At 41.6% G+C, this 26,528-nt stretch overlaps 1 protein-coding gene across 2 annotated transcripts in view; it reads left to right on the top strand.

Moving 5' to 3' along the window:
• Positions 1–26,528, top strand: part of LOC126261577 (inter-alpha-trypsin inhibitor heavy chain H4-like) — a 148,699-nt gene that overhangs the window by 73,217 nt on the left and 48,954 nt on the right. The window contains exons 11-12 of one of the 2 annotated variants that reach the window (XM_049958553.1): positions 19,015–19,108; positions 19,762–19,806. In XM_049958553.1, the coding sequence (XP_049814510.1) occupies positions 19,015–19,108; positions 19,762–19,806 (139 nt within the window). Of the gene's footprint in view, positions 1–19,014; positions 19,109–19,755; positions 19,807–26,528 lie in introns of both variants that reach the window. The other variant, XM_049958552.1, reaches the window with a different exon arrangement.

Here is a 26,528-nt window from a genome sequence, read left to right as displayed (position 1 = left end):
CAAAAGTGTTATTAGAAATAACGGACACACACCCTAATATTGTGTTTTTTTACGTCAGATGAACCCACATTTCATGTCAGTGGCAACGTGAATAAGCACAATTGCGTCATTTGGAGTACAGACTATCTCTGTGAAATACAAGAGTACATTCGATCCTCTCCGAAAGTTAAAGTACAATGAGGCATTTCAAAGTTTGGAGTTCTTGGAACATATTTTTTCAGTGATAAGACTAACGGTAAACTCTCACCTAGATATGTTGCAGACATTTGCTGTTACTTCCAGCAAGATGGTGCACCACCACGTTATTCCTTAAAGATTCAACATTGGCTGGATGAAATATTTGGTAGAAGCTCGATTGGAAGACTCCATGTGGTTAATGGCTATGGGGAATGGTGAAAGAAGGCGTTTGTGCCACAAGACCTACTGACGTTAATGGCCTCAAAGAACGCATAATACAAGTTGTCCGTTCTAAACCTACGGAAATGTGTGAACGAGCTATGGCCTGCGTGGCGAAATGACTCTGCACATGCCTTGAGAACGAAGGAGTACAGATCGAAGAAGTACACTAGTTTCTATTGGACTTGTGTACAAAGTGTTTGCTTTTATATTAAAATAAATAAAATAAAAGAAATAAAAACTAAAAGAAAATAAGGGTCAATCACATATAAGTGGTAACACCTTTCCGGAGAACCCTTTCTCTATACAGGAATGGAGTGGACAGAAAATCGCTAAAACTGATATAACGTACCCTTCGTCATTTACTAACTTGCTGGCTTGAAAAGTGGAGGCGTAGTTGTAAATGGGGAAGGAATAAAGGCCAAGGGCGTGTAGGAAGCTGCTGTGTGTGGGACAGCTTCAAGAGGCGCCGAGAAACGTGACCTGGCAAAGCCTTAGCGGTAGGTGCCAATCGTTCCGCAAAAGCCTACTTGGAAAGTACTTTCCAGCATTAACTGAGGAACCTAGAAATATTTTGCAACCCTCTCCATTTCGCATCCAAGCAATCATTCTTCCTGTGCTCAACATACGAACTGAAAATGAAGAAGCCTTACAATGGTAAGTACACTCTGAAAGGATATCTTCTACTTCTTGTGTGCTTCTATTTGGTTGTTATTCAGTGATAAAAATGCTCCGTGTTCTACAGAGCATTATATTACACAGTCAATAACTTGACTTTATGCTATTCTTTCGAACTGCCCCAATTATCTTACTAATGTACGAGTTCAGTGTAACGCTGACACAATCTGATAATTTATTTATTCTCGTATCAGAAACGTACATGCAGGGTGTCTATTAATTCGTTACACAAAAGTACTGTAAGGCGGGAAAAAAATTGAGGGTATACTACGTTCAGTGGTATGCTAAACATTTCTCTAAATTGTTTATCCTTCTTACAATGAAAGCTTACGTTTCTACAACTAATTTATGAACACCCTTATTATATGCATTTTTGACTACATTACTTTTGCCCCAAACTTGGTCACTTGCAATTCACTTTCTGTTCCTTGAAGAGGTTTGTCTTCTGAGAGGCAGGCTGACAACAGTCGGCTTTCAAGCGTATGATGAACAGTTTGTTCTTCTCCACAGTCACAATGAATATCATCCAGATCGGTGTAGCGTCAGCTTTCCAAATTAACCTTTGATCTGCCAACTCCAGTTCTCAGTGTATTTGGAGACTTCAAAGTCATCCATTTATCATATTAGCCAGGAGGCAGACTTTCTGAAATTCCTTGCTGACGAAGGCGAAGGCAGATCGTAGCCCTCCATAGTTAACCGTAGCGTTTTCAGTAGCGGTTATACTTGCCGACGATGTTCTGTGTAAACTCCTCCTTGACTGCAGTCTTTGCGGGTGCACTTCGTACCCATGTAGAGGATGGATTCTCTCCTCATAATGAAATTAATGGGGAAACGCAACGCATAAAGCACGAAAAACAAGCTATCACAGAACACCATGCACAGAAGATGGAGCATGTACAGTATGCTCAAAAGTGTCCGAACGACGTGAATTGCATTTCGCCTGATTCGCATGCAACCCACATAACGCAGCTGTCTAGCAGGTCCTCTAATCGCTCCTTGGTACAGTCGTTTGACTATTGAAAATGGTTCCAACAAGTCACCACTAGAAAACACTGTATCGCAATATCTCAAGATGTAAAGTAATACTACGATACTACAAATATCAGGGAACACCTTATCACAGGTAAGACTGTCCTTAAGGCTTGTAAGCTCACATTTATTACAATAAATGACATACCTGAAATGTTACCACTCTCATTATTACGTCAGATAGGTAATGCACGTAGTACGTTCGTCGTATTCATGATTTCCTCTTCAAAGTAACATACCGTACTTATTATTTAACACAAAATGGCATTAAAAATTTAAGTTATTCACGTGCAGCTAGTTGAGAATATGTATGAACTTCAAATGACACGATGAACCGTATCGTTCTGCATATGGATTCAAACCCAGGTCATGCAGACTAAGCAAAGATTTCGTGACTGACGGAAACTAACAGTCATTCCTGATTAGGCATACAGAGAGTGATATACCTCGATTTTAGACAGTATCAGTTAGCAAATACCAACTTTAAATTACATAACGCAAACATTTTTAACGGACGCGAATTCCTACCCAGCACCTATTGTCCCTGTTAACAAACTACGAGAGATGTTACATATTGCTTCTTAACAAGTAGCTTATTTGACATGCCGTGAGGTAAAGCTTTGTGTTGGACAGAACCTAATAAGATAGATATCGAAGCACAATCAACTGTGACATATCGGATTTTCTCGGCAGTAGCTAGATGTTTTAACTGAAATGATGAGACGACCGTAGTCTTGAGGTAAAACGCGAGACTAGCTAATACGACGTCAGGTAACTACAAGCACACGTCGACAATGTTTTTATCGTTCATTTCCTCTCGGTGCTGAAGCTATGAGTATAATTCAAGAGAATCTACAATAGATTTCGCTTTCTGTCACACTGGTAATAATAGTTTGGTCCAACAATAGTTTAGCGAAAGATTTCTTTGCCGACCATCTGCCTCTGAACACCGCATGCGTCTGAGTTCTCTGGGACCCGTTTACTGCCTACCGGCGGTGGCTGAGGCACTGCATTGTCTCGCCTTTTGCCGACAACGTCTGCTCCACTCCGCACTCTCGACCATGTAAAATGCTTTAATGTTGTTGAGCGGTGACCCATAAACCCTGTCTACGATTTGTGTTTCACTCTTGATAGCAAAGGAGGCACAAAACCGTTTTTATTTGATGATTATTTTATTATACTAGAATGCAATACATCAATGTGGCACAGAATTAATTTCATTGTTTCTGATCCAGTGCACTACAATTAAAGCGACAAATTCTGTTCTTCTTCCTTTCACGGGAGGTTCCTCAAATAATTAATTATTGTCATGGATTCAAATGTGTTAGTCAAGGCACAGACAGTAAATGCAATGTAATGTGTTTGGTTTCTTTCTTTGATTCTCTATGGTAAATGGATGCAAAAGATTGTGTCAATACCTATCAGAACCTGCTCTATAGCTACTCAGGCAAATTGCTTGTTTTGAGGTCTATACCTTAATTAATGGAGAAGTGAACGCTGTTCACAAGTGATATTTAAAATATTCAATTGGATTTAAGGCAACAAAATTGCCCATGAAACTTCCTGGCAGATTAAAACTGTGTGCCCGACCGAGACTCGAACTCGGGACCTTTGCCTTTCGCGGGCAAGTGCTCTACCAAGCCGTGGCTAAGCCGTGTCTCCGCAATATCCTTTCTTTCAGGAGTGCTAGTTCTGCAAGTTTCACAGGAGAGCTTCTGTAAAGTTTGGAAGGTAGGAGACGAGGTACTGGTAGAAGTGAAGCTGTGAGTACCGGGCGTGAGTCGTGCTTTGGTAGCTCAGTTGGTAGAGCACTTGCCCGCGAAAGGCAAAGGTCCAGAGTTCGAGTCTCGGTCGGGCACACAGTTTTAATCTGCCAGGAAGTTTCATATCAGCGCACACTCCGCTGCAGAGTGAAAATCTCATTCTGGAAAATTGCCCATATTTGAAGCTACCCGGAGAAAAAGCAAGTTGCTAGAGCCGCTGTTAGCAAATGTCTGCAGGGAGTTCCTAATTGCTACTGTGGAAATTAAGCAAGAGGCCCTATAGTAAATCAAGAGGTTCATTTCCTTCATACTTATCACCCTGGCATGTGAGTCTTAAGTGAAGAACGATACTGAAATTCGTATCGCTGATGGTCGATTCGAATTTCTTCAGAGACGCTGGTATTGCGAAGCTGCTTGGCAGTCACAAAGCCAAGATCTATGACCATTAACACAACTTACTGAGTCGAACTACCAAGAGGATTTGATGTATAAGGGTTTCCTTCCGATTTCGATACAGAATTTTTTCTGGAAATTCGCAGCTCCATAAAGTATAACAGAAAAAAAAAATGCTCACTCACGCTGGCCCCTACCACGGTTTCAACTGACGACTGATTGTGCCGGTCTGACCCGAGACACGGGCGGTACCACCAGGCTACGGACACACTGCTGACAGCACGCATCGTGAAAGGTAATAAAAGTTGTCACTCATATGAATAATAGCATTTATTTAGGCAAAAAATTGAATTTTCTGTCAAGGTGTCTTAGTTTACATGAGGATTATATAGCACAAGTCATTCAAATGGAAAGGGAATATCAAGTGAATTTAGCGATTCAATTCAGTACCATACGCGGAAGTGATTGTCCTGTCACAGTGTTGCCTAATCTTTGTGACGATGTTGCCAATTCTCAGCTGTGCTTGGAACAGCTCTGTAGCGGTATGCGAGGAGAATCTCGTGCTCGTGTCATTAGAGGATACGGAGAGGAGGCGTGGGGTTTGGTTAATATGCAGCGTTTTCTCCTACCAGTTGTGTCAAACATTCAGGTGTATAATCTTCCATCACGATTACAGTTTCCTACAAAATATATACGAATAAAACACTTACCTCGTTACTTTGTGACAAAAGATTATTTCAGTACAATAAAAAGTCTTTGGAAATCACTTATGCCCACCTGTCACAAAAATAAGATAACAAACAATTTGCACCTCGAGTATTGTGACGTTTAAATAAATCGTCTTAACAGCACTAAATCGTGGTTTGTGAATCATTTACCGGCCGTACTCTACCGCATTTCACTGGTTGGAAGGCAAAAAGCTTACTGACAAATTTCACAGAAGTAAAAGGGTGACGAAATGTCTCCCACTGGAAGGTCATGTTGTTTTATTTAAATGATTACAAAATCAGGTAAAACGAACAGTCAGGTTGTCAGTATAAGCACATTACTGTTGTCAGAATGATGTTGCACTGCCCAGGGCCTGTAATGATAAAAGGCCCGTTTAGGTCAGGCATATTGTATACAGAAGTGGAAGAGAGAGCACCACTAAATTCTAATCCTTATGCGTTGCATACACACAGAAATTACTGTTACAGTGTACTTATGGAGCCCAATGAATGAATTGCGTATTTCCCGGTGAGAAAGGTCACTGGAAAACAGTTTTCGCTACATTACGCTACTTAATCTGGTGTCACTCTGAGCTAGAATTTATGGGCAGCGACTAAGTGTAAGGTCAATGAATCGGATGCGAGTTTTGCAACTGTGAAATACTTTCCTACATTATAGAAGCGAATATTAAATTTGAACTAATATTGCGAAAATTTTGTACTTGGATAGTTTAGAATGAAAATCTTTCTGTTTATTGCAAAGGAAAACTATTGATTTTCTAAAACATCGTCTGTCATACACAACTTGAAACAGGTCATGTCGACCAAATCATACGGAAGAACTGACAGCGACGTATATCGGAAGGCAGTAAGATCTCTTGTTTTTTGGTTTGGCTGTACTCGATAGCCATTTCTAGGCGCAAGTAAATGAAGAAAGGCAGCGAGTTTTTGTTATCAAATAATCCAGAATCCGCATTAAACATCACGTTCCTTCATTACTAACTGGGCAGAGCCGGTTTACGTTGGGAAATGACAGCGGAAGTCATGGTAAACAGAAATACAGTCGCCAGTAAACTTACTTACATTAGAAAATTTTATTTTATTTGATGAACCGATAGCTATTTAAAGGAACAGGGCTCTTACTTTACTTGTACTTGATTGAACCAGAGACGTTGAAAAATTTGGTGCTAGACTGTGATTCGAATTCGTATCTCCTCTTTCGAGGATCTGAATCTCTCGGAACAGTATAGTTCAATCATTTTGTTCCTTTTCTCAAGACTGTAGTCGTCTCTATGTCTCCTCCAAAGGTTAGTATATGGGTCCGAATCCTGATCCAGTACAAAATCATTCATAATTTCATTTCAAGCCCTATCACGTGCACACCGGCCTGTTAGTGAAAATTAACGTGCATTTTTAATGTCTGTTCATGCGTTGCCAACAATCGCAATAGGTGTCGTTATTTCTGGTTAAACACGTACACATCTTACTATTGGTGAGTAAGCAACTGATACTTAAGCACGGTATCTCTTTATGGATGCACGGTAGGTGAGCAGTTCGATTGTCGCTTGGGCACAAATGTTTGTATCCTTATTTTAGAGTCAAGCACCTAGCAGCTGGTAAGAAAAACCGATACGTAACATTTGATTTTACTTAGTTAACAATCCGATTACGTGTTGGGTTCGTATCTCCGTCACAGAACTTCACATCCTGCACTTCATCTTTAAATGCATGCACACTGTTACTTCAGAACAGAGGTATATCAGACATCTTTCGTGGTTAATTAACATTGACGAAAGGGTCTTGATAGAAGTCCCGGTTTATTACAAAAACTTTCGTGTTTTATTTTCAAGTTTAGATTTGGTTACTGGTATTGGCAAAAACTTCGATACTTCATTACTCTTCATGGCTAGTCATCAATATGATATGATTAGATTACGTTACATTAGATTAATTCTTGTTTCATAGATCATGAATACGATAGTTCGTAATGATGTGGAATGTGTCATTTTAATGAAAGATTTCTTTACACACCATGATTCAATTTCTTTACTATTTTTCACTCTTTCTCTCTCATTCTTTTTGATTTTTATCTCCCTCTCTCTCTCTCTCTCTCTCTCTCTCTCTCTCTCTCTCACTCTGACACACACACACACACACACACACACATACACACATTCTTTTTTATTTTTATTTGTTTGTTGTGCTCGACTATCGGCGAGGCACGAAAACGTCTGTGAAAGAATTTCTTAGTTTTGACTACACTTACGAAAGAAATATGAAAACAACTATGAGAGTTACTGATTTATGATGCTTAGTTTGCAGTCAGTTCTGAGTATTATTAGTAACTACGCTCCAGTCCCTAAACCTAGTTACAGAAATGCGAATCAGACACATTACGTATTCCAGACCGTAGCAGCCGCGACTTGGCGACACCAGCTATGGTCACTTCCCAGCCAGCTGTAAGATCACATCGGTTCGTCTTCTTCCTGCTGGTATTGTAACTGAGATTTGGCAACAAGGCAAGGTATGTTTGGCAACTCTGTGATCGACGAGTTACTTCCCGGTGTGCACGGAATTAAGCCTCAAAGTTCACTTGATTTTACGTGTCATTTCCATTGAATAATCTGAGGTATTATCACTTGAGGTGTAACAAAAGATTGTAAATGTACGGTTTTCAGCCCAGGAAAGTCGTTGCACGTGTAAATCGCAACTAGTCTCGTCCTTCAAATAGCGGTTTACGAGTTCTAGCCATTATTGCTCTCGTAAGAGGAAGGTAAGACACATACTTCTTCGCCAGCTCTGTGGTAACGTGCTGACCTGTGAAAAGGTGTCTGATATGGTTCGCAGTTCCAGTCTCACTGAGTGTAGCGTTTTTATCCCTTCTGTGAAAGAGCTACAAGCAGTCAGATCAAACATCGATAAGGAAATCGCAAGAAAATACATTCGGCTCAAAGTGCAATGGTGAAAAACTTAAAATGCTGCACAACAGGTAACGCCTCTTTCCGCTGCTGACAAGCTAATTTTGGGTTTCTAGGAATACATAACTTTATTTATGAAATGCCACATTTGCATACCTATTGAGTATGACACAGCATACCAATTAAACACAGACCCAATCAAAATCTAGGTGAGTAGTAGTAGTAGTAGTAGTAGTAGTAGTGCCTCACGCTTGTGTACAGATACTCAGTTTTATTAAAACAGACTTTCGTCATAAGGTTATCGTGGGTAGTTTTATGTCATTTTTTATAATACAGTTCACAATTTTCGTAAGGTTTCCTTTAATGTTGTTAAAACAATAGTAAACATGACAGAGAAATTAATCATCAACGATATAAGCGAATTCTCTGATGTCATCTATAACAGTCTGAAAATGCACATGCAGTTTATTGATTACATGCATGTAGAAAACTTGTTCTGAGTTAAAGCTGTCAAACAAGGTTTGAAGAAGAATAAAATGCCACTACCAGACGACAGATAATGTAGAAAATACTTTTCCGACGTATTTTGGCACGATGCGCTCTACCCATACATAATACAAAAGTTTCGAGATACATCTACTGTCTGGCTGTCTATTAAACCTGAAATGAACAAAATGTCGCAGAAGTTAGCCCTTTTTCCACATACGACTATTTTGGGTTGAGAAGTGAAGGAAATTATGTTACAAGCTCCATTAGATGGATAATTTTAGCAGACAGCAGAATTGCGTTTTAAAAAATACAGCAGCTAATGTACTCGAACTCGCGACATCTTATCTACCACGCGCGATACTTACCATTACGCCACTGACTGACACATAGCTATAACAGCCTCGGAAGTCAAGAACAATTCCTCCAGAAGTTCTGCATTCCACAGTGCTGTGGGATAATGCATATCGTCAGGTCAATACTTATGAGAGACAAACAGTTATACCTTTTCTTTTGCACTGCACGACGTTTTCAACAAACCGATAGCGCAATAGAGTACCTCAAGTGGAATGGAACACTTCCAATTTTAATTTCTGCATCCTACACTGTTGGCAGTTCTGTGTTGGTGGCAGTTACGTGATTTTATTTTGGTGATTACAAAATAAAGATGAATGCTTGCACTGGGTAGCCGAGACAGCTAGTTCATGGTGATTCGGTCAACCAGGTAAATGAATTTACTGAACGTGGTGCAAATTGATACAGGGAGCCTGTGTGTCAGATTTCTCAGCCAGTGTCGTACAACGACGTTATGATAGAAAAATGAGCCTCTGAGAAGAGGATTTGGTGGTCTGTTGGGCTGATGATAGGTTCACACATCTATGGTCTGGGTTCGATTCCAACTTCGGTCAATGATTGTAGATAGGGAGAGACAGATTCCATTCTCTTCTGGGTACACCAAGTGAAGAAGATATAATGGCATTGTGGTCTGAAATTCACATTAAAAATGATATTCCTTCTCTACCAAGTAGACGTTAGGTTGAGCCACAATAAAGTCAGGAGTGGCGACATGTAGAAAGTATTCTTATACTACCTTTCTTATACTAGTTATTTATTTCTAGTGACGAAACAAATGCTGTGTAGGCTCACAGGACACTTATTCTGAGCTTCTGTATGTCGATAAAATTGGTTCTGAACTGGGAATGCAAATCAGACCGCCCTTAACGCGGAATTTGATCCCTTCGTGACAATACAGCTCGGTTACAGTTTGTTGTTTGTTCAAAACTGCAGATTCCTCAACATCTCTACATGTTGTTGTTGTTGTGGTGTTCAGTCCTGAGACTGGTTTGATGCAGCTCTCCATGCTACTCTGTCCTGTGCAAGCTTCTTCATCTCCCAGTACCTACTGCAACCTACATCCTTTTGAATCTGTTTAGTGTATTCATCTCTTGGTCTCCCTCTACGATTTTTACCCTCCACGCTGCCCTCCAATACTAAATTTGTGATCCCTTGATGCCTCAAAACATGTCCTACCAACCGATCCCTTCTTCTAGTTAAGTTGTGCCACAAAATACTCTTCTCCCCAATCCTATTCAACACCTCCTCATTAGTTATATGATCTACCCATCTAACCTTCAGCATTCTTCTGTAGCACCACATTTCGAAAGCTTCTATTCTCTTCTTGTCCAATCTATTTATCGTCCATGTTTCACTTCCATACATGGCTACACTCCATACAAATACTTTCAGAAACGACTTCCTGAACTTAAATCTATACTCGATGTTAACAAATTTCTCTTCTTCAGAAACGCTTTCCTTGCCATTGCCAGTCTAGATTTTATATCCTCTCTACTTCGACCATCATCAGTTATTTTGCTCCCCAAATAGCAAAACTCCTTTATTACTTTAAGTGTCCCATTTCCTAATCTAATTCTCTCAGCATCACCCGACTTAATTCGACTACATTCCATTATCCTCGTTTTGCTTTTGTTGATGTTCATCTTATATCCTCCTTTCAAGACACTATCCATTCCGCTCAACTGCTCTTCCAAGTCTTTTGCGGTCTGTGACAGAATTACAATGTCATTGGCGAACCTCAAAGTTTTTATTTCTTCTCCATGGATTTTAATACCTACTCCGAATTTTTCTTTTGTTTCCGTCACTGCCTGCTCAATATACAGATTGAATAACATCGGGGATAGGCTACAACCCTGTCTCACTCCCTTCCCAACCACTGCTTCCCTTTCGTGCCCCTCGACTCTTATAACTGCCATCTGGTTTCTGTATAAATTGTATATATCCTTTCGCTCCCTGTATTTTACCCCTGCCACCTTCAGAATTTGAAAGAGAGTATTCCAGTCAACATTGTCAAAAGCTTTCTCTAAGTCACCAAATGCTAGAAACGTAGGTTGGCCTTTCCTTAATCTAGCTTCTAAGATAAGTCGTAGGGTCAGTATTGCCTCACGTGTTCCAACTTTTCTATGGACTCCCCGAGGTCAGCTTCTACCAGTTTTTCCATTCGTCTGTAGAGAATACGCGTTAGTATTTTGCATCCGTGACTTATTAAACTGATTGTTCGGTAATTTTCACATCTGTCAGCACCTGTTTTCTTTGGGATCGGAATTATTATATTCTTCTTGAAGTATGAGGGTATTTCGCCTGTCTCATACATCTTGCTCACCAGATGGTAGAGTTTTGTCAGGACTGGCTCTCCCAAGGCCGTCAGTAGTTGTAATGGAACGTTGTCCACTCCCAGGGCCTTGTTTGGACTCAGGTGTTTCAGTGCTCTGTCAAACTCTTCACGCAGTATCGTATCTCCCACTTCCTCTTCATCTACATCCTCTTCCATTTCCACAATATTGTCCTCAAGTACATTGCCCTTGTATAGGCCCTCTATATACTCCCTCCACCTTTCTGCTTTCCCTTCTTTGCTTAGAACTGGGTTTCCATCTGAGCTCTTTATATTCATACAAGTGGTCTCTGTTCTCCAAAGGTCTCTTTAATTTTCCTGTAGGCAGTATCTATCTTACCCCTAGTGAGATAACCCTCTACATCCATACATTTGTCCTCTAACCATCCCCGCTTAGCCATTTTGCACATCCTGTCGATCTTGTTTTTGAGACGTTTGTATTCCCTTTTGCCTGCTTCATTTACTGCATTTTTATATTTTCTCCTTTCATCAATTAAATTCAATATTTCTTCTGTTACCCAAGGATTTCTACTAGCCCTCGTCTTTTTACCTACTAGGTCCTCTGCTGCCTTCACTACTTCATCTCTCAAAGCTACCCATTCTTCTTCTACTGTATTTCTTTCCCCCATTCCTGTCAATTGTTCCCTTATCTTCTCCCTGAAACTCTGTACAACCTCTGGTTCTTTCAGTTTATCCAGGTCCCATCTCCTTAAATTCCCACCTTTTTGCAGTTTCTTCAGTTTTAATCTACAGTTCATAACCAATAGATTGTGAGCAGAGTCCACATCTGCCCCTGGATATGTCTTACAATTTAAAACCTGGTTCCTAAATCTCTGTCTTACCATTATATAATCTATCTGATATCTTTTAGTATCTCCAGGATTCTTCCAGGTATACAACCTTCTTTTATGATTCTTGAACCAAGTGTTAGCTATAATTAAGTCATGCTCTGTGGAAAATTCTACAAGGCGGCTTCCTCTTTCATTTCTTCCCCCCAATCCATATTCACCCACTACGTTTCCTTCTCTCCCTTTTCCTACTACCGAATTCCAGTCACCCATGACTATTAAATTTTCGTCTCCCTTCACTATTTGAATAATTTATTTTATTTCATCATACATTTCTTCAATTACTTCGTCATCTGCAGAGCTAGTTGGCATATAAACTTGTGCTACTGTAGCAGGCATGGGCTTCGTGTCTATCTTGCCCACAATAATGCGTTCACTATGCTGTTTGTAGTAGCTTACCCGCATTCCAATTTTTTTATTCATTATTAAACCGACTCCTGCATTACCCCTATTTGATTTTGTATTTATAACCCTGTATTCACCTGACCAGAAGTCTTGTTCCTGCTGCCACCGAACTTCACTAATTCCCAATATATCTAACTTTAACCTATCCATTTCCCTTTTTAAATTTTCTAACCTACCTGCCCGATTAAGGGATCTGACATTCCACGCTCCGATCCGTAGAACGCCAGTTTTCTTTCTCCTGATAACGACGTCCTCTTGAGTAGTCCCCACCCGGAGATCCGAATGGGGGACTATTTTACCTCCGGAATATTTTACCCAAGAGGACGCCATCATCATCAATCATACAGTAAAGCTGCATGCCCTCGGGAAAAATTACGGCCGTAGTTTCACCTTGCTTTCAGCCGTTCGCAGTAGCAGCACAGCAAGACTATTTTGGTTAATGTTACAAGGCCACATCAGTCAATCATCCAGACTGTTGCCCCTGCAACTACTGAAAAGGCTGCTGCCCCTCTTCGCGATCCACACGTTTGTCTGGCCTCTCAACAGATACTTCTCCGTTGTGGTTGCACCTACGGTACGGCTATGTGTATCACTGAGGCACGCAAGCCTCCCCACCAACACCAAGGTCCATGGTTCTTTGGGGGGGGGGGGGGGGCATCTCCACACATTGCGCGTGAATGGGTTCGAATCCTGGCCCGGCACTAAAGATTTCATTATGTATTATCAAGCTCTAGCATGAGAACACCTATCTGCTGGTGGATAATAATTTCGATTTTTAATGTATTTTCATTCGTTGTCAACACTAACTATATCTGACGTTTTTGACTCCCAGTGAGACACAGAACTATTTGCGAGATCACTGTAAGTTCAAGATGTTATTCCGAGCTGCTGGTGGAGAAAAATTAGGTAGCTGACGTCTCTTTGTGTGTAGTCAACAACGATATGCGTGGAGCTCTATTCCCAGTCAGCACTGAACTCTTCGTCAAATTATTTCTAGTTCAAACATGCTCACATGTCGCTGCTGGTGCAACAAACCCATATTTAACATTCATTTTCTCTAGAATATAACAGCGATAGGTGCCGGGTTGGAGTCCTGGGAAGGAATAAATTAATGTTTCGTCTCATCATTTCAGTTAAAGCATCTAGCTACTGCCGAGAAAATCCGATATGTCGCAGTTTATTGTGCTGCGATATCTATCTTATTAGGTTCTGTCCAACACAAAGCTTTACCTCACGGCATTTCAAATAAGTTATTTGTTAAGAAGCAATATTTAACATCTCTCGTAGTTTGTTAACAGGGACAATGGGTGCTGGGTAGGAATTCGCGTCCGTTAAAAATGTTTGCGTTATGTAATTTAAAGTTGGTATTTGCTAACTGATACTGTCTAAAATCGAGGTATATCACTCTCTGTATGCCTAATCAGGAATGACTGTTAGTCACGAAATCTTTGCTTAGTCTGCATGACCTGGGTTTGAATCCATATGCAGAACGAGACGGTTCGTCGTGTCATTTGAAGTTCATACATATTCTCAACTAGCTGCACGTGAATAACTTAAATTTTTAATGCCATTTTGTGTTAAATAATAAGTACGGTATCTTACTTTGAAGAGGAAATCATGAATACGACGAATGTACTACGTGCATTACCTATCTGACGTAATAATGAGAGTGGTAACATTTCAGGTATGTCATTTATTGTAATAAATGTGAGCTTACAAGCCTTAAGGACAGGCTTACCTGTGATAAGATGTTCCCTGATATTTGTAGTATCGTAGTATTACTTTACATCTTGAGTTATTGCGATACAGAGCAGTGTTTTCTAGTGGTGACTTGTTGGAACCATTTTCAATAGTCAAACGACTGTACCAAGGAGCGATTAAAGGACCTGCTAGACAGCTGCGTTATGTGGGTTGCATGCGAATCAGGCGAAATGCAATTCACGTCGTTCGGATACTTTTGAGCACGACTGTACCTCTTTCCTTAAAATGCGTTTTGATTTATCATTGCTAAGCAAACGTTAACGGTAAACAAAACTCCTTCCAATCAACGTTTATGACGGGGGCAAATATTCTTTTAGGATAATTACTTCTTGGGAGGATGGTTTCAAATTTTCAATGAAAAAGAAATTCTTTATAAAATTTACGTTTATTCTGGAATAAAAGCCATGTAAAATAAATCAACAGTTAAAATCACGATTGGATCGAATCTCTAATTCACAGAATCAGTGATATTGCCTTCTACAAAATCTGTTTGGTGTCCTAGCAAAGAGGGGACTTCGTCACACAGGAATTACCAATGGGTTCCAGACGGAATATGATTATTTCAATCATCAGTATATATGGCACGGCATCTTACAAGCACTTGCATGCAGTTATACGACACTGTGCTGGCACCCAGAACGATGTACTGTCATGGGCAAATTGAGCAAAGTTTCGACTTTTAAACACCTATGTGAGAGCGCTATAACAAACATCAGCTAATTGTTTTGCTGGCCTTTGATCACTCACATACAAAAGGATACCATGAAACTGATTAAATTTTATATATGTGGTGTCTGTTCTATCGGACAGACCCAAATTCTCAACTTATACCACACGCCACTGATGTAGTGCCCCTGCTCATGAGGCTCATTCATTACTCACGGCATCTCGCCGATTCCGTTAAGTTCGAGCTTCGTGTGCATCTGTACTGGAACTAATGAGGCTAACGAGAAAGGGCTCTACATGGCGTAAGTTGAGAATTTGGGTCTGACGGGAGGCGTACAGGGTTAGTCCGTGCAGTTGTGGTGCCCGCTGTGCCCGCTGTTCAGCACGTATGTCTAGTAAGTAGAAAGCCCAGGTTCGAATTCCAGCCTGGCGCAAATTTTGAATTCGCCCAGTTGATACGAACCAATGCCCACTGGCAACTAATTTCTTTCATTCCTTGGTGTGTTGAATAAATTTTGTTGCTCGACCATAGTTATTTGATATGAAATACTCTTCAAATTAAATACTTGCACACAGTAAGAAGGTCCAAAGTAAATTCTTGGCCACACTGGTGCATGTCTGATAGAACGATGGGAGTGGGATGGAATAGACTGAACGACGGGAAAACAACGTGAAATTATCATGTGGGGTTATCTTAGTTAATCTCCAGATTTTATAATCGAAATACATGATTACTCTGCAATTCACAATTAACTGCCTGACAGATGGTTCATCGTACCCCATTCAAGATACTTTTCTAACATTCCACTCTCGGACAGCGCGAGATAAAAGCAAACCCTTAAATCTTTCCGTGCGAGCTCCGATTTTTCTTACTTCATTACGATGATAATTTCTCCCTAAGCAAGTGGGCGCCAACAAAATATTTTCGCGCCCTCAGGAGAAAGTTGGTGACTGAGTGACTGAAATCTTGCGGTAGTGAAAAACGGCTTTGTTTTAATGACTGTCACCCCAATTCGTGGCACTCTCACTCTCTTATTTCGCGGTAGTACAAAACGAGCTTCCCGTCTTTGAACTTTTTCTATGTCCTCCGTCGATCCTGTCTAATGCGGATTCCACGCTACATAGCAATACTCCAGAAGAGGGAGAGAAGAAGTGTAGTTTAAGCGGTCTCTTTAGTAAACCTGTTACATTTTCTAAGTGTTCTGTCAATAAATTGCAGTCTTTGATTTGCTTTCTCCGAAGATTATCTATGTGACTATTCCAATTTAAGTTATTGGTAACTGTAATCCCTAAGTATTTAATCTTGTTTACAGCGTTAGATTTGTGTGGTTTATCCTGTAACATAAATTTAGCGGATTCTTTGTCGTGCTCATGTGGATGACTTCACACTTTTCATTATTTAGAGTCAATTCCCACTTTTTGCACCATTCAGATATCTTGCCTAAATCATTTTACAATTCGGTGTGGTAATCTGATCACATTACATGACGATGAATGACAGCATCATCTGCAAACAATCTAAGAGGACCGCTCAGATTGTCTTCTAAATCGTTGATGTAGAACAGGAATAACAGAGGCCCTATAACACTTCTTTAGGGAATACCAGATATTACTTCCACTTTATTCGATGACTTTCCATCAGATATTACGAACTGTGCTCTTTCTGACTGAAATCACGAATCAGCCACACAACTGAAACGATATTCCATAGGCACGCAATTTAATTAGAAGTTGCTTGTGAGGAACGGTGTCAAAAGCCTTCTGGAAATCTAAAAATATTTAATCAATCCGACAGCCTCTGTCTATATCACTCACAACTTCGCAAGAATAAAGAACTAGTTGGGTTTCAAAGGAACGATGTTTACTGAGTCCGTGTTGGCTGTTTGACAATAAATCATTCTCTTCGAGGTAATTCATAATGTTCGATCACAGCATGCATTTCAAAATACTACTGCAAATCGATGTTAGTAATATGAGTCTGTAATTTTGCGGATTATTCCTATTTCCTTTCTTTGGTATTGGTGTGACTTGAGCAAATTTCTAATCTTTCTTCGAAAGAGCGATCGTATATGGTAGCCAAGTATGCAGCTATTTTATTAGTATACTCTGAAAGGAACCTGACTGATATACAATATGGACAGCAGGCCTTCCCTAACTTAAGTGTTTTAAGGGGCATCGCTACACCGACTATTCTTCACCGGCTGTACTTCTAAGTTCCTCATGTTGGTAGCTGTTCTTGATCAGAATTCTGCAAATCTATGCTTCGTCTTTTTTTCTGAAGGAATTTCAGAAAATTGTGTTTAGTATCTCTGCTTAAATGGCTCTGTCATCAGTAAATAACCATTGATACCTCCCAGTGAAGGCATTGATTGCGTCTTGCCACTGGTGAACCTTACATACGACTAGAATCTCTTTTCGTTTTCTGCCATGTTTCAAGACAGAGTTTCGTTGTGAAAACTATTAAAGGCATCTCGCGTTGAAGTCAGTTCTAAATTTCAAGCTGCAGTAAAACATCGCCTATCTTGAGAATTTTGCTTTCTTTTAAATTTGCCATGCGTTTTCGTTGCTTTTTCAACAGCGTTCTGGCCCATTTTGTGCACCAAGTCGGATCAGTACAACCTCTTATCCATTTATTTCGTATATCTCTCACTTTCCATCGATACTATTTCTTTGAGTTTAAACCACATCTAGTGTACGCTTTCATAGAGAGACTGTAAGGAGTGGAGAATGTCTCTTATAAAGGTGTCAAGCGACATTTTATCTGCTTATTTAAAATAGGTGTATTTTGCGTTTGTTTTTGGTGGGTTCGGCTGTTACGATATTCAGTCTAGCTATGACAACTTTGTGGTCACAATTCCCTGTACCTGTTATGATGCTCCCTATCTGGTCAGGATTCTCTGTTGCGAAGAGGTGAGATCAGGTGTGTACAAGATAAATTACTTCCCACAGCGATAAACATTCTATCACCAACTGTCTCTAATCTATCCTTCCCGAACACGGTTAGGTCCTTTGCGAAGATTTCGGCTGAACTCATTTCTGGCTTTAGCCAACTTACCGTAACTATAACAGTTTGAGCTTCAGTGCTTTCTTTTAGCGCTTGGAGCTCTGGCTCTTTTTGAACACAGCTTCGACAGTTTACTACTACAGTACTGATTGTTGTTATGTCTACCCTTGTCCTGTGTTCTTCCTGCACCCTTCGAAACTAAAGCCCTTGCTGCACTTTCTCGAGACCCTCTAACCTAAAAAACCATCGAGTCCCCTCCACACAGCCCTGCTACCTGTTGGGCCACTTTCGGTGTGTAGTGGACTCCTGATATATTTAGTGGAACCCGGAAATCCGCCACTCTGCGGAACAAGTTGAGGAATCTGCAACCTACGTGGTCGCAGAAGCATCTGAACTCTGATTTAGATCCTCCACTTGGCTCTGTACCAAAGGATCACAGTCGGTTCTGTCGACTGTACTACAGGTGGTGACCTCCGCCTTCATTCACAAGCAAGAATGGCAGTCTTTACCACTTCAGCAATCCACCCAAAATCAGAGAGAATGTCTACCAATCCAAAGCGACACACGTCGTTAGTATCAACATGAGCCACCACCTGCAGCTGGCTGCACCCTGTGCCCTTCATGGCATCTGGAAACACCTGTTCCACATTTCGAACATTTGGAATGACACCTCCCGCTATGCACACAGAGTGCACACTAGATACCTTCTCCTCCTTCACAGCCATATCCCTAAGTGGCCCCATTACGTGCCTAACGTTGGAGCTCCCAATTGCCAGAAATCGCACCCTCTGCATGATGCCGAGAGGCTTTCTCTGGAACAGGGCGATCGACTTCATTTGGCTCAAGGACTTCGTCAGCCACAGATAGTGGCTGAAACCTGTTCGTTAAGCGAACCGTGTAGGCCACACCATGGGACGACCTCCCACTCGACAGCAGGTGCTGGCAGTACCTGAGGTGGCCACAGTAGTAGATTGATCAGGGAAGATGTGGCTCGAGCTGAGTGTCCCTCGGATCTCCCTGTCTGGCCGCCACAGTGGTACCCATCTGCAACGGCCCCAAGATGCGAAACCGAAGTCAACACTGCATGGAGCCGTGAGTGAAGGGTCATCAACTCGATTCGCATATTTAACACAGCAATCACAGTTCCTATCCATACTAAAGGTGGCCTGATAAATACACAGACTTACACGAAATATAGGAGTTGGCGCTAACGAACACTGGACTTTGTAGAATGAGACCAACGATTAGAGAGATGACACTGTGGTGTGTTTCAGTACTCCTTCGTAACTCCCGTGACATCACTGGTGGTGGTGAAGCCTAACGACACGTCTGCTGTGGACCTGGAACGTGCTGGAGGGAACCGAAGAGGTGAGTATCTTCAGCTCAATCGTAAAGGTTTTATAATAAACCGTTCCCAAACTAACAACTTTCACAGCATCTTATGTTTGACATGGTGGCTCTATGCCGCGTCATTTTAAAGAAATAAAAGAGAAAACTGCTGTTTGATGACAGATTTCATACTTTGGAATATCAAAGTAGTCTTAATCATCTGTCGAAAAATGTAACTCTGTTGTGACCGCTAATTATCAGACACAGATTTCAGGAGCTTGCTCAACAAACCAAAAATACTCTTCACTATTAGTGTGTTGCTAATAGGTTTCTTTCAAATTTTCTTCTGATCAGAACACAAGATTTCAGCAATCATTTACATCAACGCTTATAATCCTGTGCTCGTGCTTCCACTCTGTGAGATGTGCAGGATATGTTCAAATAACGTTCAATGTTCGATCGAGAAAATTAAATAATGGCGAAACAGTCTATTCCTCGAGATAGGATGCGTAATACATTACTCAATTTTTGGTCGAAAGACGTGCGGTCATACCTTAGAGAACTTACTAATACTCCTTCTAAATTATTCGTTGAATACAATGGCATTCAAGTGCGGCTATGCTTTAGAGAACTTTCTAATACACTATATCGGTTATTGGTTGAGTAAAATGGCATGTGTCTTTTAATTACAGGATACCCAGCGCGTTCAGCTCTCCGCCATGGATACTCTTCTTCAAGTAAGTCGTCTTTGGTTCTTTTTATTCCTGTACCCTAACACGCCCGATAAAAAAATTTGATTGTACGCCTTCTACTTTCAATATGTCCGCCACGATAGCAGAGTGACGAGCGTGACAGAATATCATGCAACGGGCCGGGATTCTATTCCTAGGCGGGTCGGAGGTTTTTTCCGCTCGGGGACTGGGTGTTGTGATGTCTTCATCATCATTTCATCCTCATCGACACGCAAGTCGTCGAAGTGGCGTCATCTAAAATGACTTGCACTGGGCGAACAGTCTACCCTATGGGAGGCCCTAGCTGCACACACACACTGATTGCTTTCCATGCTGTTGTGCGCCTCGTTAAGAAGTAGTCCGCTTACTGCTGGTAAAATTGTTGTTTTATTGGTAAACAACCGGTTTCGCGACCTGTAGCCCCAGCATCAGAAGCAACATAGATGGTACAGAGGAATATACAAGGTTCAACTTTGGGGATTATTAAATTAATAAAGGTAATATCTTACTCACAATTTTTAAAGGTCATAGGTGCACCAATCGCTCCTAGTCAACGTGTATTATTCATTGAATATTACCTACATTACATTGACAAACGAAGGATGACCAAGACATGATCCATTAATTTCGTTAATATTACTGGTGGGTGGATAATGTAGTTTTAGATCCTTGTTGTAAGATTTTCCAGCATCTAAAAGAAGGAAAAAATATTGTATATTGAGGGGCCACTAGAGAAATTTTTGTAAAAGATCAATGGGCTATAAAATAGTCATTACTAAGGTGATTATTCGGGGTCAGTGCAACTTACGGTGTAGGTTGGCATTAAGTGTAACTTTCTTACAGGTGCGACGGGAGGGTACAATGTGTAATGAAGAGTGGAAGCGGCCCGCACAAGCAACTAAGACGGACTAACAAGCTGAGTGCTGGGTCGCTCCCTTTACAAGCCCGTTTATTTCTGAATGTTCCTACGTACTGTTACTTAGTCACGTAAATAATCAACAAGCCAGAATGACATGCTGCTTTAATTCTAATTGATTATTCAACCTGAACAGTGCATTCTCATTTTTATATATAAAAATTGTACTTCCACAAACATATTCAAAATAGGGCTTTTTCTTTATCATAAAGTATTTTTAAACTTTTTTAATGGACTTGTCACTCTTTGTCCCGTTTCACGTAAGTGTGTTGTTAAATCTGATCCGGGGTTACTTCAATTAAGGTGTTCTTGAAGTATTTTGCGAAATGACCTACCAGTTTGTCCTATATACACTGAAGAGCAGAAGAAACTGGTAAACCTGCCTAATATTGTGTAGGGCCCCCGTCAACACGCAGAACTGCCGCAACACGATGTGGCATGGACTCGACTAATGTCTGAAGTAGTGCTGGAGGGAAATGACACAAAGAATCCTGCAGGGCTGTCCATAAATCCGAATGAGAACGAGGGATGGAGATCTCTTCTAAACAGCACGTTGCAAGGCATCCCAGATATGCTCAATAATGTTCATGTCTTGCGAGTTTGGTGGCCAGCGGAAATGCTTAAACTCAGAAGAGTGTTCCTGGAGCCACTCGGTAGCTATTCTGGACGCGTGGAGGCGTGTTGCGTTGTCCTGCTGGAATTGCCCAAGTCGGTCTTAATGAACAATGGACATGAATGGATGCAGGAGATCAGACAGGATGCTTACGTACATGTCACCTCTCAAAGTAGTATTTAGACGTATCAGCGGTCCCATATCACTCTAAATGCACACTCCCTATACCATTACAGAGCCCCTACCAGCTTGAACAGTCCCTTACTGACATGCAGGGTTCTTGGATTCATGAGGTTGTCTCCATACCCGTACACATCCATCCACTCGATACAATTTGAAACAAGATTCATCCGACCAGGCAACATGTTTCCAATCATCAACAGTCCAATGTCGGTGTTGACGGGCCCTGGCGAGGCGTAAAGCTTTGTGTCGTGCAGTCATCAAGGGTACACGAGTGGGCCTTCGGCTCCGAAAGCCCATATTGATGATATTTCGTTGAATGGTTCACACGTTGACACTTATTGATGACCCAGCACTGACATCTGCAGCAATTTGCGGAAGTGTTGCACTTCTGTCACGTTGAATATCTTCAGTCGTCGTTGGTCCCATTCTTGCAGGATCTTTTTCCGGCCGCAGCGATGTCGGAGATTTGATTTTTTACCGGATCGCTCGTGCGCCAACTATAACACCATGTGCAAACTCATTTAAATCATGATAACCTGCCATTGTAGCAGCAGTAAGCGATCTAATAACTGCGCCGGACACTTGTCTTATATAGGAGTTGCCGACGGTAGCGCCGTATTGTGCCTGTTTACATATTTCTGTATTTGAACACGGATGACGACACCAGTTTCTTTGGGGCTTTAGTGTATTTCTTAGGACAATCATTTTATGTAATGCGGTATAAACTCGCCTCATTATATTTACCACAACTTTTCCGTTCTGCCTGAGTTTGCTACCTAGATTCGAGAAAGTGAAATTGGCTGGAATGATGGTTTTAGCCCTCATACGTTTGTCTATTTTTTAGAATAGTGTGCTCAAATAAGGTATTCTACTAAAATCAGGGCGTTTCTTTGTCTGATCTGTCGGTCTAAGCATTATAAGATATGTCTCTGATCCGCTATGGGAAAGAGCATTTTTCTTTTTTAATATATTTCAGGGAACGAAAGCGGTCGTATATCAATAAATCAATAATTTTATCAGCTTTCAGTGGAAATCTTCTTAACATAATGCTTTTCAACAGCTGCGGATGACCAGAATTTAAAATACATTGTGCATCTATCTCCACAGCAATGTTGATTTATCATGCAAATGTTCCAAATCATGTCGGAGATATTCAATGCAATCCGGACAGTAGGCTCTGAGTTGACTAATCTGTCAAATATATCTGGTTCACTTAAAACCAGATACAATGAATCTTACTTTGTGGACAGAACTATTACATCGATACACCAAATTGATTTTGTAGGAAGCAAGCTATTTATTTGTGTTCTTCACAACTGTAGACTATTGTGCGGATAGCTGAAACATGTCATACTTCCTCTTTGATGTGTCCACTAAATTATACGTATAATCATGGTGTTTCATATCTATACCACCCCGCTGGTGTCCCACAGTTGGTAACGGTATCGCAAGTTTCTATTAGACGCCGATAGTGGTGGAACAGGATCTGGCGGTCCCAATGGTGCGCGCCCACTGAGCCATGCCTCCAATGACTCTGGGCTTCGAGTGCCGTCTGCCGCCGCAGTGTAGGACGGCCAGCGGCAGCCACACAGCCCACTTGCACTTGGAGCCTCACCGCTATGACACCGTCGTTTGTACTTGGTACAGCGAGCCTCATCCTAGTTGCTACTATACGAAACAAACAAAGAGCATATGAACAGGCCGGAGGCTGTGCCATCCTCAGCCCTTAGGCGTCATCGGATGAGGGTACGGGTTGGGAGGGGGGGGGGGGGGGGCACGTGGTCAGTACTACACTCAGCCAGCCGTTTTTGTGACCGGTGCCCCTACTTCCAGTCAGGTGGCTGCTCAGCTGGCTGGCTTCACAAGGCAAGGGCTCAAGGGCTGAGTGCAGCCCGGTTGCCAGTAGCACTCGACATTCTCGGACAGTGCTAAACTTCGATGATCTGACGGGAACAAGTATCTACTTGAAAGGTGGCCGCATTGGCACGCCTACCTAACGTTAATAATAATGTTACAGGTTTTTCACTTTTCCAGATTTATTAAAGTGTGTTTGTTGTGCACTGCTTCCTTGGGATCACACCGACTGTCACTGACGTGTCTCTATTTCTGTTCCGGCAAGAGGCGGCTGATTTTCATGTACTACTATCGTAACCTTCAATCCCACAACCAAAATAGGTAGCCAACAATGTGGACAGCAGGAGCGAGGATGTTGGCTGAAACAAGTTGGACAAATATTTTCGTTCGGGTGCATAGCTTGTTGAGTTCTCAGAAGTGAAACTACGACTAGAGAACAACAGTTCGGGTGCACGTGAAGTTGCGCTGCTCCGTCCGCATGCCTGTCGCCTTTAGTGCTTCGGGAAGGGAAGTTCCCGGGGACTGGCAAGTTTACCGAAGCCCTTCGGTTCTTCTGATCCGCTTACGAGGAGTGGTTGCCTTCTCTCCAGCGGTGAGGCGGATACTACGGACTGAGCGTTCCAGCCGCTTTCTGTTCCTTGTGTGAATTCTAAAGCCTGAGCAATTCTAATCAACACTTCTAAAGAAAGATCAGGATGTCCTAAAGCCTGCATGCACACAGGACTCTTTATAACTTCTACAAAGATTAATAATAACACAATCCCATTCCAGAAAGCCACTCTCATTACCAACATCAAGCTTCACATCTTCATCACCTATATTCTTAATATTTCCTGTTCTCAAAATCAGTACAACTTATTTCTCTAACAGGGGTATCAATCAACTTTTGCATCCCATCACACATACATACTTCCTCACTATCATTATTCTCCACTACATATGACTGAAATAATTAATTCTATGGCTTAGGCAAGGGCCACGTCCTCACACACACATCTCCATCCTAAATTTCACCTCACATCAGGTACCTACATCATGTGGACACACATTTTAAATTTACATAATTTCTATAACATTTGATTTAAGTGGGGGCGTCTCATTCCAAACAACAATGAGCATCAATATCTCAATGGAAAGGACCATCAATTACACTTTCTGTGCATCTTGCAGATACTACAACTAATAATTGAGCCTGTATACAAATTTTTACATGTTTATTCGGAGCATAGGAATTCACATTGACAACAAAGGTCCTGAAGGTCTGTGCGACAGTCCTTATAGGATTCCGACTGCCGCTTACATCGCTGGTAAAATTCTAACGTAGCGCGATGGTAACGCCGGTACTACCGAAGGTTTCTCGTTTCTGATAGACAACGCTGTCGTTTGCTGCTGAAGTAAGGCAGCTGCTGTCGATGTTGCTGCTGCTGTTATAGGAACCACTATATCATAAAACCCGGATCCATTTCTCCTGATTTATCGGTGCACTGTGAGTTCGCTAATACTCGTCGCCACTGCAGAGCGTTGTAATTACGAACAAAATTTATTAAATGTACCACACACAAAGTACAGAGTGGCACAAAACGAGAAATAGCTGTTAGAAAGTATTTGTCTACTGTGGTTTAATTGTATGCCATAAATGATTCTCCTTCTTATATTGTTGTATTGTAGCTCTGAAAATTCTGTGGCTTACTCACTGATGTCTCAGTTCATATTTCAGTATGGAAGGAATAACACTGCAAAAGCATTTGTTGATCGTAAAGACATATTAGGCAAATTCTGGACGCATCGGTGTGGTGAAGCGTGTATTCAACAAAGCATATGGTCCAAGAACAGCAGTATCAGGAATGAACATTTCTCGTTGAGATTACAGTATAGAACTGACGTCAGAATGGGCTGACAAAATTTAAGCATCCTTTGATACAGATTTCGCTTGATGTTTTCCCTGTTGTTTCAACAGGCTGATGAATTGTTTTGAAAAGATCAGATTGCTATGTGATTCCAGAAAGGGCCAGTCAGGAACGACCAGCCTCAGTTATAAACCTGGAGCATGTGAACGAGTGCGAGCCTTATTCAGTGAGGAGCCCACTGCATCAACAAGACATGCAGCACAGTTGCTCAAGATTTCTAGACGGTCTCTGCAGAAGTGAATGAAAGAGAAATTTAACTTTATTCCTCACAAAATTCAACGATCTCAACTTTTGCAGGACAGGTATCTGGAGCGACGATATTCTTTTGAAAATGAGATGATTAAAACCTTTCAAAAAGCAATACTGTCCTAGGATCATGTGTGGTTTAGTGATGAGGCACACTCACCTCTGTGGGTACGTCAACAAACAGAACTGACCCCACTGGGTTACTGAGAGTCTAAGCTGCTTCTACACCTCATCAACAGAAGGCTATTGACTGGAGCACAATCAGTGCACAGTGATTTATTGTGCAAAAATCTATTGACGGACCTGTCAAAGTGGTCAAATAGAAACAAATGCTGGAACATGAATTTGTATGTGTACCGGCTGTACAACATGACTGAATGCTCCGAAACTACTGGCTTACGCAGTGTAGTATCATGTATCGACACCACCCTAGCGGCGTCAAAGCTGGCAAAGGAATTGCAAGTTTCCGTCCGACGCCGACAGGGTTCTCGCAGTGTCCGGTGGACTCAGAAGTGTGCGCCTGACGAACCATGGCTCCAGCCGCTCTATACCACGAGCCTCCGTACCTCTGCCGCCGCATTTAGGACGGCCGGCGGCAGCCACACAGCCCACTCCCACTTGGAACCCCTTCGCTACATGAGGCTACGCGGCTCCTTCTAGTCGCGTGCTTTAGTATAGAGAGCCTCATCCCGCTGCTATTCAATGAGCTGGACTCCATTTCTTGCTGCATTATGTGTAACAAGTCTTTGTATCGAGCAAATCTTCTGTTTTCTCTGGTAACTTGTTCGCTTGTAGTTTCTGCTCCTGTCCAGCTGTCCTGCAACGACAGTTTCAGCACTACACTCTGTAGCCCAGCTCTCCTTACTGCTGCGTGCGAAGTGTGCACACCATGTGCGATGGAGTACGTCCACATCGTACTGTGGGCGTCTTCTATTTCTTTCAGGAGATCTTCAGAAATTATATCGTTCCCCTGTAGGATTCACCGGAGATGGTGCGGAATGACAATCTT

Source organism: Schistocerca nitens, chromosome 1, assembly GCF_023898315.1.
Source record: "Schistocerca nitens isolate TAMUIC-IGC-003100 chromosome 1, iqSchNite1.1, whole genome shotgun sequence".
NCBI lineage: Eukaryota > Metazoa > Arthropoda > Insecta > Orthoptera > Acrididae > Schistocerca > Schistocerca nitens.
Note: the sequence above shows the minus strand (reverse complement) of the source record. Positions and strands in the feature narration are given on the sequence as shown.